Raw genomic sequence first — 18,806 nt, forward strand, 5'->3', positions numbered from 1 at the left:
TTATACCCCTCCCCTCAGGACTTGCTGGGCCCCTAAGACAGGTGTGTGTGTGTGTGGGGGGGGGGGGGTGGGGAGGGTTGAAGGGCTGGCTCTTGCTCCCAGCAGGGGCAGGGCCTCAGGCAGAAGGGTGGAGTGGGGACAGCCAGCCCTCAGTGTCACTGAGCATGCTGGGCTGGCTGCTCCCTAGCTCTCAGAGCTGGCCAGAGTTTACTAAATGGTGTGCCAGCAGCAATTTAAAGGGCCCGATAGCAGTGGCAGGGAGCTCCAGGCCCTTTTGAATTGTCAGGCTCTAGGACAACTGCCCTCTTCCTCCTTCTGTCTCCTCTCCTGTCAGTGGCCTTGCCCCTCTGTCTTGTCCTGACAATGCATCTCAGAACGATGTTCATTTTTTGCAACAGTGTTACTCTATTGATTCATATTTAGTGTGTGATCATCAATATAATCCCACATCCTTTTCTGCAACACTCCTTCCACAGCAGTCATTTCCTGTTTCATAGAATCATAGAATACTAGGACTGGAAGGGACCTCGAGAGGTCATTGAGTCCAGTCCCCTGCCCCCATGGCAGGACCCAGTACCATCTAGACCATCCCTGATAGACATTTATCTAACCTACTCTTAAATATCTCCAGAGATGGGGATTCCACAACCTCCCTGGGCAATTTATTCCAGTGTTTGACCACCCTGACAGTTAGGAACTTTTTCCTAATGTCCAACCTAAACCTCCCTTGCTGCAGTTTAAGCCCATTGTTTCTTGTCCTAGCCCCAGAGACCAAGATGAACACGTTTTCTCCCTCCTCCTCCTGACACATTTTTACTTTCAAAAAAGCAAGCCGCTTTTTTTTTTTTTTTTTTTTTTTGAAAGAGAGCACCCAGACAGTCTGGATGCTCTCTTTCAAAAAAGCACAGTTTGCATTACATAGTGCCTTTTTTTTTCTTCGAAAGAGCACTTTCGAAAAAAGGTATTCCTTGTAAAATGAGGTTTCCTCAGTGGAAAAAATGCCGTGTTCTTTCAATTTACTTTCAAAAGAATGTGGCAGCAGTCTAGACGCAGGGGAAGTTTTTCGAAAAAAGGCCACTTTAAAAAAAAAAAACCCTGTAGTCTAGACACACCTAAGTGTATTACTTAGCATTTCAGACCATTTCTCCAGTTAGTCAAGATTACTCTCTATACATTTATGAAGATATTGAATAGAACTGAACCCAGATTACTGTGTGACCCCATGTGATAAGCCCTTTGAGACTGACTGTGAACCATTGATAACTATAGTTTTCCTAATAGTTGTGTGCCCATCTTCTAATAGGTTCTTTTAGACTATGTTTCACTACTTTGCTCATGAGAAGGTCCTGTAAGAAGTACCAAAAAGACTCACTAAAGTCAAGATATATCCAATCTATGGCTTCCCCCAGGCGCAAGTCTTATCTTATCAAAGAAGGACATTGGGTTGGTCTGAAATGATTTGTTCTTGACAGATCCATATTGATTGTTATCTTATCTTCTAGATGCTTACAAACTGATTGTTTGATTTGTTACTTTGATTATTTGCTCCGTTATTTTTCTGGGTATCAACATTTAACTAACTGGTCTATAATTTCCTGAGTTGTTTTTATTTCCCTTTTTATAGATAGGTACAATATTTTCCCTTTTCCTGTCCTTTTGAGATTGCTCCCTTCTGCCACAAGTTCTCAAAGATAATTGCTTGTGGTTCAGAGAACTCTTCAACCAGTTTTCAATATTAACTTGTTCTTTCCCTATTTTAACCTCAGAGCCCATCCCATTTACACTGATGTTCACTATGGTAGTCTTCTGATCACTTCTATTTTTTTTGCTGAAAACTGAAACTAAAAAGGCATTTAAGATTCCAGTCATTGCTGTGTTTTCTGATATTGTCTTTTTTCCTAGTCGAGTAATGGACCTACCCTGTCCTTGTTCTTCATCTTGCCTCTAAACATTTGTAAAATGTTTTCTTTACGTCCCTGGCTAGTTTAATCTCATTATGTGTCTTGTCCTTCCTAATGGCATTGGTTTTGGTTTTTTTAAAATCATCCTTTATAATTTGACCAAGTTTCTGCTTTTTGTCTGACTCTTTTTTGAGTTTCAGGTTGTTGAAATTCTCCTGGTTAATCCATAATGATCTCTTGCCATACTTCCTATCTTTTCTATGCACTGGGACACTTTGCTCTAGTGCTCTTAATGTTTTTTGAGAAATTGCCAACTCCCCAAAACTCTTTTTTCCCCCCATAGACTTCTTCCCGTGGAATCTTTTCTACCATTTATCTGAGTTTGCTAAAGTCTTCCTTCTTGAAATCCATGGCCTTTGTTCTACTGTATTCACTCCCACTATTCCTTAGAATAATGAATTCTGCCATTTTATGATCCCTTTTATCCACACTGCATTCCACTTTAGAATTCTCAACCAGTTCCTTCCCATTTGTCAGAATCAAATCTAGAACAGCCTCCCCTCTGGTTGTTTTCTTTACTTTCTGCAATGAAAAGTTGTGTACAATGCATTCCAAGAACTTGTTGGATAACCTGTGCCCTGATATGTTATTTTCCCAGCCGATGTCTGGTAGTTGAAGTTTCCTATCACCATGGCCTGGCCACGGGATGGAGTTGTTAGCCTCAAACACCCTCTTCTTCCTGATTTGGTGGTCCATAGTAGACCCCAACAATGACACCACTCTTTTTTAAATCCCTTTCATCCTTACCCAGAAGCTTTCAACAGGTCTACCTCAATGCCAGTGCAAGTGTATTCATCTTTGATATTCAAGGCAAGGAATCCTCCTTTTTTTGTCCCCTGCCTGAATGTCCTGAACAAGCTGTACTCTTCTATACCAATATTCCAGTCACAGGAATTATCCCAAATCTCTGTGCTGCCAATTATGTCATAATTATGATTATTCAGTAGTGTTTCTAGTTCCTCCATTATATTCCTCATTCTTCTTGCATTAATATATAGACATCTAAAATGTTCATTGGATGTCCCCTCTACATTCCCTCTTGTCTCTCCTTTGTCCCTGCTATGATTGCCCAGGTTCCCCTCAGATTCCAACTCCTCACTCAGATCTCCATTTTCTGGACTTACCTGGGGGCAGGCATCAAAAGCCCACATTTAAGGCAATTAGATGCTGACCTAGAGAACTGGACTCTATCCCTGCCTCTGCAACAGAGCCCTTGTGTGATGCTAGTCAACTTGCTTATCAAACTTTTCAGAAGTTTTCACTAGCTGTGTGTTTCTTATTTTCTGCATTGCTGACTTGAGACCATGGGGTCTGATTTGCAGAAGTGTTGAGTGCTCTCAGCTGAAACTGAAGTCAATGGGAGCAGTGCTTTGAACATAAAAAAGTGCTATCTAATGCTAAGTACTTTGAAAAATCCCATTCTAAACATCTCACACTGGGCGCTTGAAATTAATAGCTTTTTTTGGCTTTAATTTCTTTGTCTCAGCTCCCCATCTGTGAAATGTGGATATTACCCACTCATCATTGTGAAAATACACTCATTAATATTTGTGAAGCACCCAGATACTATAGTGATGTGCGCCAAAGAAAAGTGCATGAGAAAATTAATAATTCTACCTATGTAGCAGGATTTGAATAGTCTGAAGTAAATAGGGCCACATGCTGAGCAATGAGGAGAAAACAAAACACTGAATATTGAATATAGCTGTTCATCAAGTAAGTGCTTTCCATCCTGGGTACGAAGTGAGGCAGTGATCCTGTGCGATAAATAGTATGTGATCATGGAGAGGGCAGGGCTGGGGGTACTCCAGCCAGGGCGTCCCACTATATACCAGGCTCCAGCTGCTAGTTCTGGCTGGACTGGGGAGGGAGAGAACTTCCCCTACCCCTGCAAGGGCCCTGGCTGCTGGAAGCTCTGCAGCTGTGCTGCCTTCAGAACCCAGCTGGAAGGAACTTCCTGCAGCCAGGGGAGGTTCACAGAGGTGGGTCTGATTGAGCCCCAGATCCTTTCCCATCCCCACCAGGACTAGCAGTGAGAGCCTGGCACATGGTAGAAGCCCAGCTGGAGTGACCCCCAGCCTTGCACCTCCTTGGCTCATGGCCTAGCGCTTAGAGACTAGGGCCTTGGGCTGGCTGGGGTTGGAGAGACCATGATGTCCCCCAACTATGGGGCTTTGGGCAGTCTTCCAACTGTAAGGAAGCCCTCCTCCCACAAAGTGACAACCCCTCTATGCCCTCTGATTCTCATATCTGTGCTGTTTTTACAGCCGGGCACAGAAGTAAGGGTGGCAATCCTTCAAACTCCCCCCATAATAGCTTTTTGACACCCACCCCCGACTGTCTTTTGGATCAGGACCCCCATGGTTACACCACTGTGAAATTTCAGAGGTAAACATCTGAAACCATGAAACTGAACATTTAAAAGAGTCCTATGACTGTGAAAGTGACCAAAGTGGACCATGAATATGGTGGAGTTCTAATCAAAATGCATACAAACAAAAGGGGGCTGAGTTTAAGATAAATGGACAATTTTAGTTCTGGCTAACCTAACCTTGCATCCTTAATAATGGTCTTTTAGCATAGCTTGATAAATGTATGAAGTTTTAACAATTTTCAAAGTTCTTATATTATGCCCAGTTGCCCCTTAATGTGCCTTTAATTAGTTGGCTGAGTATGTGTAGCCATCATGGAAGAAGTACTATGGGGGGGAGAGGGGGATAATGCCCTGTTTGCATCTGCCAGTTCTTCAGGTTGGTTCTTTACCATGCAGTGGGGTATCTTTGGATAAAGCTCCTGACCTAGATGCTTGTGCCAGCTCCACGTTGCAGGTGATATTGCTTCTCTGCTTCAATCCCTACCTGATCCAGTGTTTATAATACATCCAAGGAGTGAAGAAACTTGCCGGGTCCTAGAGGAAGAGGGGTGGGGGTGTGGAGAGGAGTTGGGGTCTCCATACTCCTGGAAGGGGCAGGGCTTCAGACGAAGAGTGGGACTGAAGGCTAGCTTCTTCCCACCAGCCCTTCAGCATTGCCTAGAGCACACTTCCTGGGGCTGACAGAGATTTAAAGGGCCTGGGGTGCCAGCCAGTGCTGTAGTAGTGGCTGTGGCCAAGATCGCTGGGCCCTGGGCAGTTACTCCCTTTGGCGGGCCTGAATACATCACTGACCTGAAGATGACTATTTAACTTGCTCTGTTCCTAAGAGCTGCTGTGGTACTTGGCACAAAAGTTTCAAAAGAAGAGTGGATTATACAGCCGAGATCCAAGAAAAATGGGGAGTTTCTACATCAGCACTTCCCTAGCTTCTGAGAGCTGAGTCACAAGCAAGACAAAACCAGTTACATTTCCTTTCAGCTTAGTCGTATTGGCTAGGCAGTATAGAGGAAAGTTACATTTCTGCTATTCCATGCCCCCTAGACTGTTCCTTCCTGTAGCCATCTCCCCTCAGGGAAGATATGCACTCCACCCTCTTAGTGCGAGCAGAGCAGGAAACAGTTGTATCGCTTGCCACTCCGGACTAGGGCTATCAACAGTTGCTTAGCCACTGGCTCTGGTGGGGAAAGGCAGGGAATAGTCTAAGGCTCACAGCCTCTTGGCTGAAGCCATCACTAACGGTTTGGGCTCTGGCCCCATGGATGTGGAAGTGCTGGGAAACAACTGTCCCTTCTTCATGTAGGCCTTCTGGCCTTAGGTGAGTTGGTGGACTCCTCAGTTGTTGGATGGCAACAGGTGCTTAGGAGATCCTGGCCCACCCATGCCTACCAGATCCCAGTTCATGCCTCTAAAAGTGGTGGATAGTCCTGCCACTGGGTCTGTGAGGAAATAACTTGCTACCTCCCTTCCAGCAAGTGATCTGATTTCCTTCGGCTACTTTCAACCACTCTTGGTGAGAGATGCTCCATCACTGCGGGGGTCGGTTTTTCAAACCAGTGGCCAGTAACACTTCCTGCGGTTGCTCTCTATCTCCAGTGGTTGAGATAGGGAGCTAGTAGCCAGGTGATAGTTCTGTTGAGGGCTTGGAGAGATATCTGCCTCTTTCCCTGGTTCAGACACAACTGAACTCCAGGCCCTGCTCTTTACTTTGTCCCTGCATTTCCTGAAAAGGGAAGATGGGGTGGGTCTGACCATGCCCACCAAGGGGCATTAACTCCTTCAAAACTGAAGGGGCAATCTTTCGTCTTACTATTCTTCTGCTTTGGGAAATGCTCATCTACATTTTGCAGTAATCACAATTTTGAAGTCTCCAAAACTATGGAAAAGGAATTAGTAAAAGTTTTGTTAGAAATGTGGCAAAAAGACTGTTTTCATCAGCTCTGCCCAACCCTATTTGGGATCCTTCTGGAGGAAGATTACTGTATAAATCTATATGGTTGCTGACTAGAGAGAGCTCAGAGTACCTGAAGGCAGTGAACAGATGTATAGGCTGAGGAAGGAAGAATAAGGGTATGTCTACACTAGCCCTCTCGTTCGAACTAGGGAGGCTAGTGTAGGCATTCGAAGTTGCAAATCAAGCCTGGGATTTAAATATCCTGCGCTTGATTTGCATCTTCCTGGCCGGTCGCCATTTTTGAATTTTACAAGTCCGGACTAAGTGCCTGTGTCCACACGCGGCAGGGACCCGGTAGTTCGAAATAAAGCCCTAGTTCGAACTACCTGTTAAACCTCATTCCAGGAGGAACAATAGATAGTTCGAACTAGGGCTTTATTTTGAATTACCGGGTCCCTGCCACGGGCAGTTAGTCCGGACTTGTAAATTTCAAAAATGGCGACCGGCCGGTAAGATGCAAATCAAACACGGGATATTTAAATCCCGGGTTTGATTTGCAACTTCGAATGCCTACATTAGCCTCCCTAGTTCGAGCTATGGGGCTAGTGTAGACATACCCTAAGAGAAGAGAGAAACTACAGCTAAGAGGATTTATGCTTCATCAAGCTTCACATGACTTGGACCATAATAGAAAGGTGAATCCTGTAACAAAGAGGGGTAAGAACTGAAGAATGATACAAGTAAAACCATAACATTTGTTATTCTAACCTTTATTTTTTGTATTGTTTTCAAAGGTCTTCTAAATGGAGAAAAGGTTGGTTTCTGGCCCTTTTATAGAGGTTTGTGTTTCTTAGGCAGGTTTAGATTCCAAAACTTCTCAAAAGCAGTCAACTAAATGAATTTTATTGAGCTTGTATTGAGTTTTTCAGTGCAGGTATTATTTATAGCATCACATATGCTAGCTGAATGTTATCAGACTGGGTTTCACATAGACAACTTTAATACCTTTCAAGAACTGATAATGTCTAGTTTTTGACACCTATTTTCAGAGTTCACCTCTATGCTCTAAAATAAATTGAATCATTTTCAGTGTTTAGACATTTAAGATTTCTAGAATAACAGGCCTGCCCCTGCACCAGCCACATATAACCTAATTATCCAGCCACTTTGGGTACTGTATGAATTAAGAATTAAAGACAGAATTAGAATCTGTTACAGTAATTAGATTCTATCTTAAACCAATTGCCCTTGGCGCTTTATGCTCTAGAGAAATAAAGGTTGCTGGCTTAATGTTCTGTTCTGAAATATAAAAATTCATTTTAATACAAAATTTAGATTGAAAACATCAAGATTTTCAGAAGTCAGGTAAATCACAGTTCCTATCTTCTATTGTTATGTAATACATCCTGAGCCCAGTCCAAAGCTCACAAAAGTAGATGGAAAAATTGTAATTAACATCAATTTATTTAGATCAGGCCCTTATAAAACAATAGTGCACTAATGTTTCTATTTAACCAGGAACAAAAAATAATGTGTCATGTTGATAGACTTTTGGAATTTTATGACTTTGAAATGCTTGATTTTTCAACCTCAGTGTTTAATTAGTATTAATGTTTATTTTTCTTGCCAAAAATTTTCATATGTATCTAGTGACTATCACTGCTGTCATTTTTGGGTTCCCAACATAACACACCTTCCAAAAAAGCCCAGAGGCCCTGACATCATGTCTTTCATGCTTAGTACTATCATGAGCATGATTTTTAAGTCTCCAGGAAAAGAGAAGAGTTTGTGCATATGCCATTTTGCCTTCCTCATCACACAGCTTTGTTTTATTTTCACATACTACAGTTCAGTTCTCAAATGGCTCAGATTTTGTTTTATTCATAAATCACAGCATTATACCAACAGTGATTTGTCTTGGCTGTGCCTATTCAACAACCCCGCATCTTGCCCTCCTGCTTCCAATCTAGCTTGTGCTTTTCTCTCCCAAGGAAAAACATTGCCTGAACTATTAAAAGGAGGTAAGACTACAGAAATGACATGATGCTACTAACAGTACCCTGACTTCCACTTACTGCAAATAGAAGAGGGACACTCTGGGCCTGATTCTCTCCTGTTACTCCTACTGCTCTATTCCACTCAGTTGAGGTTAGAATCTCACCTCAGCAGGCCTGCTGAGAATTTCCTTGGCATGGCTCAGGTCTATGTTGACATGGAGCCAGCACAGCCAACTCCTATACTAGCTACACCCCAACAGCGAGGACATGGTACCTGAGCTTCACCAGTTCTTACCTGCCGCATGGTGCCTTCGGGAGCACAGTCAGCTAGCATCAATCACAACAGCCACTGATTTATGCCAGAGCTGTTGGTCTAATTTACACCGGGGCTGGGAGCAGAGTAATTTGACAATCAGGGGCTGTGTCTAGACTGGCCCCTTTTTCTGGAAAATCATCTGCTTTTCCAGAAAAACTTGCCAGCTGTCTACACTGGCCGCTTGAATTTCCGCAAAAGCACTGACGATCTCATGTAAGATTGTCAGTGCTTTTGCAGAAATACTATGCTGCTCCCGTTCGGGCAAAAGTCTTTTTCCGAAAAACTTTTGTGCAAAAGGGCCAGTGTAGACAGCAGAGATTTGTTTTCCGCAAAAAAGCCCCGATCACGAAAATGGCGATCGGGGCTTTTTTGCAGAAAAGCACGTCTAGATTGGCCACGGAGCTTTTCCGCAAAAAGTGTTTTTGCGGAAAAGCGTCTTGCCAATCTAGACGCGCTTTTCCGAAAATGCTTTTAACGGAAAAGTTTTCTGTTAAAAGCATTTCCGGAAAATCATGCCAGTCTAGACGTAGCCAGGCTGCTGTAACTGGCTCTCTGATTGGTGTGAGCCCCCACTTAACCTGTGATGAGAAAAGGTCAGTGAAGGAGAATATCAAGGCCTTAATCACTTCTTTTATCCCTAAACCCCTAAGAGAGATAACAAAAATTTCTCAAAGCAACAGAGGTCATGCAAGCCAGGAAGCAGAGTGCAGCAGAATGATAAAAAGGGGTGGGGAGGGAAGAGGACCCAGAATGCAGTCTCAAGGCCATGATAAATCTCTTCTCTCCTGACAGAATCCCATAATGAAGTTACATTAAACTGTATTTTTAGGTTTGCTGGTGCTAATTGCACCTGTGTGGAACTGCAAAGACTTAAATAATGAATAGACCAAGTACTATAAGTAGCACCAGGAGTCTTGAGATTGGTAAATGATAGATAAAGCATTTCTTTGTTCATAAGCCATTGCCTAACTTCGCTGTGGCAGATTTTTGCAGGCAAGGGAGTGCTGGAGGAGGACAGGGTTATGTTACATTGACAATTAATTACACGTATGGGCGGAGACCATTAGGATTCTTTATCAGCCTGGCATATTTCTTTGTCCCTTTTATGTGGCAATCTGCCATGATGCACATTCGCTCTGCCTTGGAGATGAGGGAAAATCAGATGCCATTCTGCTGCTCCACTGGTTGTTGTACAGCTGCCTACTTCCCTCTTTCCAAGAGAACATCATGGTCAAGACACATTCAGCATCTGCGGGGCTTGAATCACCTGCCTTCAGCTGGTCTCTCCATTCGGCATGATGCACCAGTACTCACAAAACAACTGAGCACCATTCCATTCCTCTCCCTGCTCAGTGTGTTAGCTGGATCTATATAACCATATATTTAATTTAACAGCTATTATCTTTAGGTATGGTATGTAAATGAGAGAAACAGGTCTCCCCGTATCATCCTGTCTGACTTCCAAGACTGTATCACAGGTGTTGTTATCAAAACATAACAAAGCAAGATTCTAGAGGGACAAGGTAGATGAGGTAATATCTTTTTTGGACTAATTTGTGAAGGTGAGAGATCTCCTTTAAGTCTGGGAAAGGCACTCACAGCATTGCAGCTAAATACAAGGCGGAACAGATTGCATAGGAGGTTAGCATTTATTCTAAGGAACCATTCAAAGTGGAGTAGGGCCTGTTTAAACTCTTCACTCAGAAGACTTGAATGGGGCTTAGTGGGTTACAGATTGTTTTAAAAAGCCATAAATCCCATGACTCTGTTTAGTTCATGGCTTTTAGTGTCCAGCAGTGTTATGACTATAAGCTCCCAGGCTCAGCTTTTGACCACATTGTGCAGGTTTCCTTTGAGGATAAGGCCTGAAAAGTTAGAGACATTGGGAGGTTGTTTAAAGGCCAGAAGGAGGGATTCAGAAAAGATTTTTTTCAGGATGGAAACCCTATCAAATATGGGTTGTAGTTTTTTTTATGATACCCCGTATGGGTTCCAGTATATGATTGTAGGAGTTTGCAATAGAAGGGGATTTTATTTCAATATTAAAGTAGGTTTTCTTGTGGTATCTGAGTAGACCATTCTATGCGTTCTACCTCTCTGGGGGTATGTCTACACTACAGCACTAATTTGAACTAACTTAGTTTGAATTAGTTAATTTGAACTAAGCTAATTCAAATTAGCGCATCTAGACTTAAAAACTAGTTTGAATTAGCGTTTTGCTAATTCGAACTAGCATGTCCACACTGAGTGGACCCTGAACTGGGGTTAAGGATAGCCAGAAGCAGTGCCGGCAGGGCATCAGATTAGGACTTAGAGCATGGAGCCGAGGGCTGTGGTTAAAGGGACCCGACCTCCATCTGGGACAGACATTTCTCAGGGGTTCCCCGCTTGCAAAGCAGTCCTGGCTTGGAGTGCCCTGAGTGCCCACTCTCGGCACATCACAGCACTTGGCCATCAGCCCAGCTGCACTTGCTGCAGGCTGCCATCCGGAGGGGGGGGTCAATCAAGGGGCTTCAGGAGAGCTTCCACCCCGAGGAGCCCGCAGAGCCAGCCCAGTCCTCCCCATTGGGGGCTCGTACCCCATTCCTCCCTCACCTCCTTCCACTTACCCCTCCCTAACCCCCCTTCCTGATGTACAAAATAAAGGACACGTGTGTTCAAAAATAGAAACTCTCTTTATTGAACAAAACTCGGGGAGACTGGGAAAAGGAGGTGGGAGAGGGGAAGAGAGAGGGTGGGAGAGGGGAGGGCAACTAAAATGATCAGGGGTTTGGAACAGGACCCATATGAAGAGAGGCTAAAGAGACTGGGACTTTTTAGCTTAGAAAAGAGGAGGCCGAGGGGGGATATGATAGAGGTCTATAAAAGCATGAGTGGTGTGGAGAGGGAGCATAAAGAAAAATTCTTCATTAGTTCCCATAATAGAAGGACTAAAGGACACCAAATGAAATGAATGGGTAGCAGGCTTCAAACTAACAACAGAAAGTTCTTCTTCACAAAGCAAATAGTCAACCTGTGGAACTCCTTGCTGCAGGAGGCTGTGAAGGCTAGAACTAGAACAGAGTTTAAAGAGAAGTGAGATAAAGTCATGGAGGTTGGGTCCATGGAGTGCTATTAGCTAGGGGGTAGAAATGGTGTCCCTGGCCTCTGTTTGTGGAAGGCTGGAGATGGATGGCACGAGACAAATGGCTTGGTCATTGTCTTCAGTCCATCCCCTCCAGGGTCCCTAGTGTTGGCCACTGTCAGCAGACAGGCTACTGGGCTAGATGGACCTTTGGTCTGACCCAGTACGGCCATTGTAAGCTCAGGGCTCAGGGTCGGGGGTCTCAGTGGACCACCTTGATTTTCATGCCAACCTACTCCTGGGTGGCCAGGCTGGCAGCTATCCTGCCCTAGACGGCCACTTTCCTGTGCCTACTGCGGAGGTCCGCACTAGACCAGGCGGGCGCCCGCCTCTTGAGGACCCGGGCAGGCTCCCGGGAGCCACCAGCCTGGTCCCGGGAAGAGGCGGAGGGCTGGGTGGCAGCGGGTGGCTGGGTCGAGCTGTGCCAGGTGCAGGGTCTGCTGGCTGGGTGCTGGCAGGCTTGCACCTGGCACGGGCACCGTAGCCAGACCGTGCCCCTTTAAGGGCTCCGGGGCCGGGAGGGGGGCCGAAGGGTTTCCCTGGTAGTGCCCAGAGTGGCCACCAGGGAAAGCTGGGGAGGGCTAGCCTCCCACTAGTTTGAATTAAGTGGCTACACAGCCCTTAATTTGAACTAGTTAATTCGAACTAGGCGTTAGTCCTCGTGGAATGAGGTTTACCTTGTTCGAATTAAGCGCTCTGCTTGTTCGAATTAAGTTCGAACTAGCGGATCGCTAGTGTAGCGCCTATCAAAGTTAATTCGAACTAATGTCTGTTAGTTCGAATTAACTTTGTAGTGTAGACATACCCTGGTGGAGTATCTTTGCTTAGTGAAAGCAGTTTTATGTGTTTTATGGTGTATATCCCAAATTTTATCCTCACAGCATATTCTGTGGTATCTGAGAGCCTAGCTATAGGTAACAGATTTGTTAGTGTATTTGGGATTGTGACTAGATCTATGAATGTAGATATGGTGAGCCGTGAGTTTCTTGTATGTGGTTGTCTGTAGGGTTTCATTGATGAAGCTGATCATGGTATCCAGAAAGCTGATACTAGTGCAGAGATGTTCCAGAGAGAGTTTACTCTTACTATATATTTTAGAAATATGCATCTCTCTGTCCATCAATCTGTGAATCCATTTGTCCAAGAACACCTCCTAAATGCTTAGAGCTAGGACCACCAAATTTGATATGAAGCTTCCTCTTATCATAACTTAAAAGCAAGGTAAGGATTTCGTTGCACCAGGACAATGGGATGTGCCTGGAATTCAATTGTTTCTCATAAAATGAAAAGGGAGGGGCTTGGCAGGAGGAACAGTTATACTGCAGAATGACCTGGGGAGGAGGGGGAGAGGTATCAAGGGGGCAGAGATGGGGATCTGGACAGCTATAACCCCATTGGGCCAGCAGGGGGCAGAAGTAGAGAAAGGAACAGCTATCTACTATATATTTCAGAGAGTTTGTGTGTCTGTCTGTCCCCCATCTGGGGGCACGCACCTCTTCCTCAGCTGTGCCTGTTTCAGTGGCTTTGGACAGGGGCCTCTCACCTGGCTCCAAGCTGCTGCAGTGAGAGAGGGCTGGGGTGTCCTCTCTCCCTGGAGCATTCTGCATACTGAAACCCTCATCCCCAATCCCACTCCAGAACAATGATTTATATGAATAATAACAAAACTTATTTGAGTTAAGGATTCAAGCAACACCAGGTAAATCTGCTAGTGGATGATAGATGTTTGTTGAAGTTATGATAGACATCTATGAGGAAGTTTAAGTCACCTGTGCAAAGAATAAAAATATCATTGATATATGTCATTGGTCTCATGGTGCATTTGCCCAGAAATAGGTTGCCTAGTAAGGGGCCATCCTAGTACCAATGGCTATTTCTATAATCTGGATAAAGAGTTTGTTGTCAAATGTACGGTGGCTCTAGGTGAAGATGAAAAGGGATGACAATATGTTTGAGGTGGATATTTGAAGGTTGTCCAGTATGTTGAAAGTATTTGTAAATACTGGATCCTACAAATGCCTATCACAACATGTGGTGTAACTCATTCAATACATTAAGGCTACGTCTAGACTGGCATGATTTTCCGCAAATGCTTTTCACGGAAAAGTTTTCCGTGAAAAGCATTTGCGGAAAAGAGCATCTAGATTGGCACGGACGTTTTTCCGCAAAAGCACATCGGGGATTTTTTTGCGCAAAACAAATCTGAGCTGTCTACACTGGCCATTTTGCACAAAAGGACTTTTGCCTGAATGGGAGCAGCATAGTATTTCCGCAAGAAGCACTGATTTCTTACATGAGATTGTCAGCGTTCTTGCGGAAATTCAAGCGGCCAGTGTAGACAGCTGGCAAGTGTAGACAGCTGCTTTTGCAGAAAAACTTGCCAGTCTAGACACAGCCTAAGGCTACGTCTACACTGGCAGCTTCTTGTCAGTGTTTTGCAGAAGAGTTCTTCCTGTTTTGCAGAAGAGTTCTTGCGCAAAAAGTCTTCCACAAGAGCACATCTACACTGGCATGTGCTTTTGTGCAAAAGCATCCATGGTAGTCCGGACGCTCTCTTGCACAAGAAAGCTCTGATGGCCATTTTAGCCATAGGGGCTTCTTGCACAAGAAATTCATGTTGCCTGTCTACACTGCCCTTTTGTGGAAGAGCTCTTGTGCAAAAGGGCTTATTCCTCATGGGGAGAGGAATAACTCTTCTGTTTTACAACGCTATACTGTAAATTTACTTGCGGAAGAATGCACGTGCAGTGTAGACAGCAGGTAAGTTTTTGCGCAAGAATAGCTGTTTTTAAGCAAGAAGCTGCCAGTGTAGACATAGCCTAAATATTCCAATAATACCTATTGTGACAGGATCAGGTCAGAGATATAAAAGAGTGCTAGAAGGGAAGTATGTGAGCCCTAGATTAAGTAGATCTCTGCTCCCTGAGTAAACTGGGAGGAGCTGGCCTAGAACCAGCAGAAACTTTCCAGAAGCAGTCTGGACAAGCAAGTGAGTTACAACACCTGGAGCTAATTAGGAACCTTACAGAACCAAAGAAATCAGGCTAATCAGACCACCTGGGGCCAATCAAAGACCAGTTGAGACTGGTTTAAAAGGGCTCCTCCTCTGTTAGTTGAGAGGGGTGTGAGGAGGAAAGAAGGAATTGAGGTGCTGAGAGGCGTTTGGGTGGGAGCTGCAAGGCAGGAAGAGTGTGTTGGAGGAGCAGGTACCAGAGGAAAGGTCCTGGGAGGGATTATTTGGGGAAATGGTCCAGGGAAATAGCTGCCAGACAAGGAATAGAACAAACCCCACCTGTTGCCCCTGCTTTCAAGTCTCTGGGCCAGAACCTGGGTTCCACCCAACCTTCCCCGCACCACCACAGAGTCTCCCCCTGGCTAGCGAGACCAGGACTACAGAGGGGTCTCATGTCCATAATATGGACAAGCTGTGATGAGTATGGCTCAGTAGGCCATGAACCCTGCCTACTAGTAAAAAGAAAGAGGCTGTGTGGCAGGACATAGCAAGCCTCTGAGGCTGAACACTATCCACCAGAAGTGCAGGACCCACAGGTACAGCCAAAGCTTTGCCACACTATGTGGGTGAAACCAGACAATCATTATGCTCTTGCATGAATTCACACAGGAAAATGAAAAAGACAAAAACAATCCCCACAAGTCAATCTGACTAAAGTCTCATCTTCCAAGGAAACCTTCACAACACTTCCAAAAGACAAGCCTGGGAATTTACACTCATAACTAGAATTCATGGACAGAACAGAGCTATGGGATTTATGGCAATCTGTAACCTACTAACCCTGTCCTTTTTTTTTTTTTGGTCCTATGACTGCAGAGGTTTTAACAGGCCCCTCCACCTTGAAAGGTCTCTTAGAATATGTGCTTCCTACGTGTGCAAAACAATCTGTTCTACCTTGTATTTAGCTCTGACACTACAAGTACCTTTCCCAGACCTGAAGAAGGGCTCTGTGTAGCTCAAAAAGCTCCCCTCTCTCACCAACAGAATTTGGTGCCATAAAAGACATTGCTTCACCCATAGTCTTTCTAATATCCTAGCTATAATGCTGCATAAAGCAAGATTCTATCATTTAGAATCATGCCATACTTCACTGCTTTCTAATAAACATAGACATAATCTTATACAGAGAATAAAGGACATATTATCAGTCATTATTAGTACACTATCACAACATAGCAAATGTGTGGATATACGGATCGTGAGTGGGAGGAAACACTCTAGATGGTTAAATGCTACTGAAATTTTTATTTGTACAGTGCTTTCTATTGCCACGATGGGTGTTCATAACTCTTGAAACTGAATGATAGAAAGGAAACAAAGAAACAAAAATCCTTCCAAGAATTTTGAAAGGGACTTATTCCCTTGTGTTTCAGGGCATAAACAAACCTCTAACGGGGAGCAAGAAGAAGTTTTCTATGTGAGCATTTAATTTCACAATTGCCTTCTTTGTGAAACAACTGGTATTGGCGACTGTTAGTCAGAATATTGGACTATATGGGTCACTGGCCTGACCCAGTCTGACAGTTACTATGTTCCTGTGAATTTATGAGTAATACAATTCAAAATGTGCACTTTTCTGTGCATTCTGTGCACATAGGTGGGTAGGTGACACTCAAGATCCAGGAGGAACCCCTCACACTGCTAGGCACAAAGGTCCAGATTCTACCCACTCAGTGGCAGTGGCTTTGCACTAGACCATGGTGTCTCATAACCTTGGTGACCAAGGTGGAACAGATACGATGTGCTCCAAAAACAAACACACACACCCCCAAAATCCACTCATCTGCAAACAAATAATAGTGGTAAGGTGGTGGCAGGAACAACTGAATTTTAGCTAAATGAGAGAGATCTTTTTTCAGCCATTATCTATTGCTCTTTTCTGGTGTCAAGAAGGTAGGGATATCAACCTTGAAAACATGCACATCTGTAGAAGAAACTTGACTACAACTATTTTAACTTTATTGTGCATTCTTTCACTGCATAGGGCTGCTCAATATTTCTCCACTTGCCAGTGTCTCTGGTGATTTTTATCAAATAATTACTACCTTATGCCACATCTAATATTATGGCAAACAAAATCTTGCAGTCCAGGATATACTTTTAATCTGCAATATATGTGTCAAATTTCCCACAAATAAGTATTTCAAAATTTACAAGTATGTGTCAGAATGTTGCCTCACTTACCAACTGATATGGTCCAAACAGCAATTATTTTTGCGAAAGCTTTAGTTCTGGAGTTAAAGCGGCTGTGATGGATGGGATTTCGTATGGCAATATAGCGATCCAGAGAGATGGCGCAGAGGTGCATGATGGAGGCAGTGGAGAAAAGCACATCCAAATAGATCCAGACAGCACAGAGTTTTGTAGGCAGAGGCCATGTATATCCTACAAAAAAGAAAGAAGAGTATAAAAGGATGGATTTTACTATTGATTATAACTTTACCACACTTGACCATTGAACTGAGCTGTTCTTGGCTTGCTTTCTGCCTCAGTGTTTCCTTTTCTGGAAAAGATTTTAGAGAAAAATATGTAGTTTTCTCAATGTAAACACATTTTTTCCAGTTTTCTTTGAAGAACTCTAGCACCACCACAGTTCAGAGCAGGAACCTTAAATTTAATGGGGGATTGGGCCTGAGAGCAAAGAAGTGCATTTTGTTTTCCATGCAAAAAAGATGTGACCAAATTATAAGAAAATTGCTGTTTGCTCATGCTTTGTAGAGCTTATGCAAGACCTGATGCTAAAATCTCTGAAAGTTCCATGTGCACTGAGCATGCTGCAGTCCCACAACTCTCTCTCTGTGATAGCCACACTGAAAGTCCCGGGCAGTGAATTAGAGCATCAGATGGGGATAATGTGGAAGTAATAGCAGCAGCTACTGCCATCACTGTGGGACAGGACAGTTTCCTAAAGTGTGTCTGGTATTTGAAGGACCTGTTGGGGGAGGGAGGTTGAGCAGGGGCAGTGCCAGTTTTCCCATCTTGTCCTGCTAACATGACAGGTTAGAAGGGGAATGAGATTGGCCTAATTTTTCTGAAGTGTTTCTCAGCTTTTGGTCTGAAAATACTAGCCAAAGTGTATAAAGTGAGAGGAAGCAGAAGGGAGTATGGCTCCCTCTTCTGCTAAAACCTTAGGGAAAACTCCTCTGTTCTCCCTCTTTCTTGGCTGGAGCAGCGAGAGGTCTCCGGCCTGTTTCAATGTGCTCTATGCTAGGGAAGCTGTGCTGAGTGCTAGGAGAAGACATGAAGTTCTAGTCTCAGCTTTTTATGGCCCTTATTAATAAACAAGGCCTGCCACATCCTGAATGATCCTAAGTATCGTTCCTCTATCTTATAGATGGGATATCTGAGAAGTATCACAAGTTCTTTTATGACAGAGTTGGGAGTGGAACCAAGATTCCAGATTCTGTGCTGTGCTTCTCAGAAAGTCTAGTATGGAGAAATGGGAAGGAAAGCTGATTTTAAGCAAGCTTTGTGCCTCCCAGAGTCTGGGCTGATCTAAGAGTTGGTTCCATCCCCAGCATAAATTAGGAGTCCCAAAGGCTGCTCTAATTTACAGCCTTACACAGATGCCCATAAGATTCTTCACAACTGCTGGAGCACAGAGTTTCACCTCCTTCACCTGGCATGCCCCTATGCTGAGGGTTGGAAGAGTGTGAAGTGTTGGGCCAGGGGGAATTCCCCAAGTGGTCAACGTGCATCCCATACCGTCTTTCCATACCATCTGGGGGACCACAGTTAGTCCTAAATTTCCAATATAGTAGACCTAAGTTTCATCCACAATTCTTTTCTGAATTGATGTGCAAAATTTATGCACTTGACTGTGCACAATCCTCTCCACAGCCAGGAATATAATCCAAGTTTATGGATTCCCAATATTCCCTTGCTGTCCAGCAAACAGTTATATAACATTGGAAAAAAGTCACATTCTTCTGCAGTGGCTGGCTCCAATAGACAATAACATTCCTGCTACTGCTGCTTCTACCCATTACTCCTTCAGCTGAAGCAATAGACTTCCCAGGGAATGTTGGACAAAATGTTGTTGTAATAATTATGTACAAGGAGGTTGAGTTAAAGTTGCAGGGGCAGAATTAATTTTTGTCCTTTTCTATCTTTTTAATCCTTGACTTTGT

The 18,806-nt window shown here is 44.0% G+C and overlaps 1 protein-coding gene across 2 annotated transcripts in view; it reads right to left on the reverse strand.

Moving 5' to 3' along the window:
* The window catches only part of HTR2A (5-hydroxytryptamine receptor 2A), a 52,822-nt gene that overhangs the window by 30,141 nt on the left and 3,875 nt on the right, over nt 1-18,806 (reverse strand). For both annotated transcript variants that reach the window (XM_075919033.1, XM_006122966.4), the window contains exon 2: nt 16,861-17,061. In XM_075919033.1, coding sequence (XP_075775148.1) covers nt 16,861-16,984 — 124 coding nt within the window. In that variant the 5' untranslated portion in view covers nt 16,985-17,061. The remainder of the gene's footprint in view (nt 1-16,860; nt 17,062-18,806) is intronic.

The sequence above is a fragment of the Pelodiscus sinensis genome, chromosome 1 (assembly GCF_049634645.1).
Source record: "Pelodiscus sinensis isolate JC-2024 chromosome 1, ASM4963464v1, whole genome shotgun sequence".
NCBI lineage: Eukaryota > Metazoa > Chordata > Testudines > Trionychidae > Pelodiscus > Pelodiscus sinensis.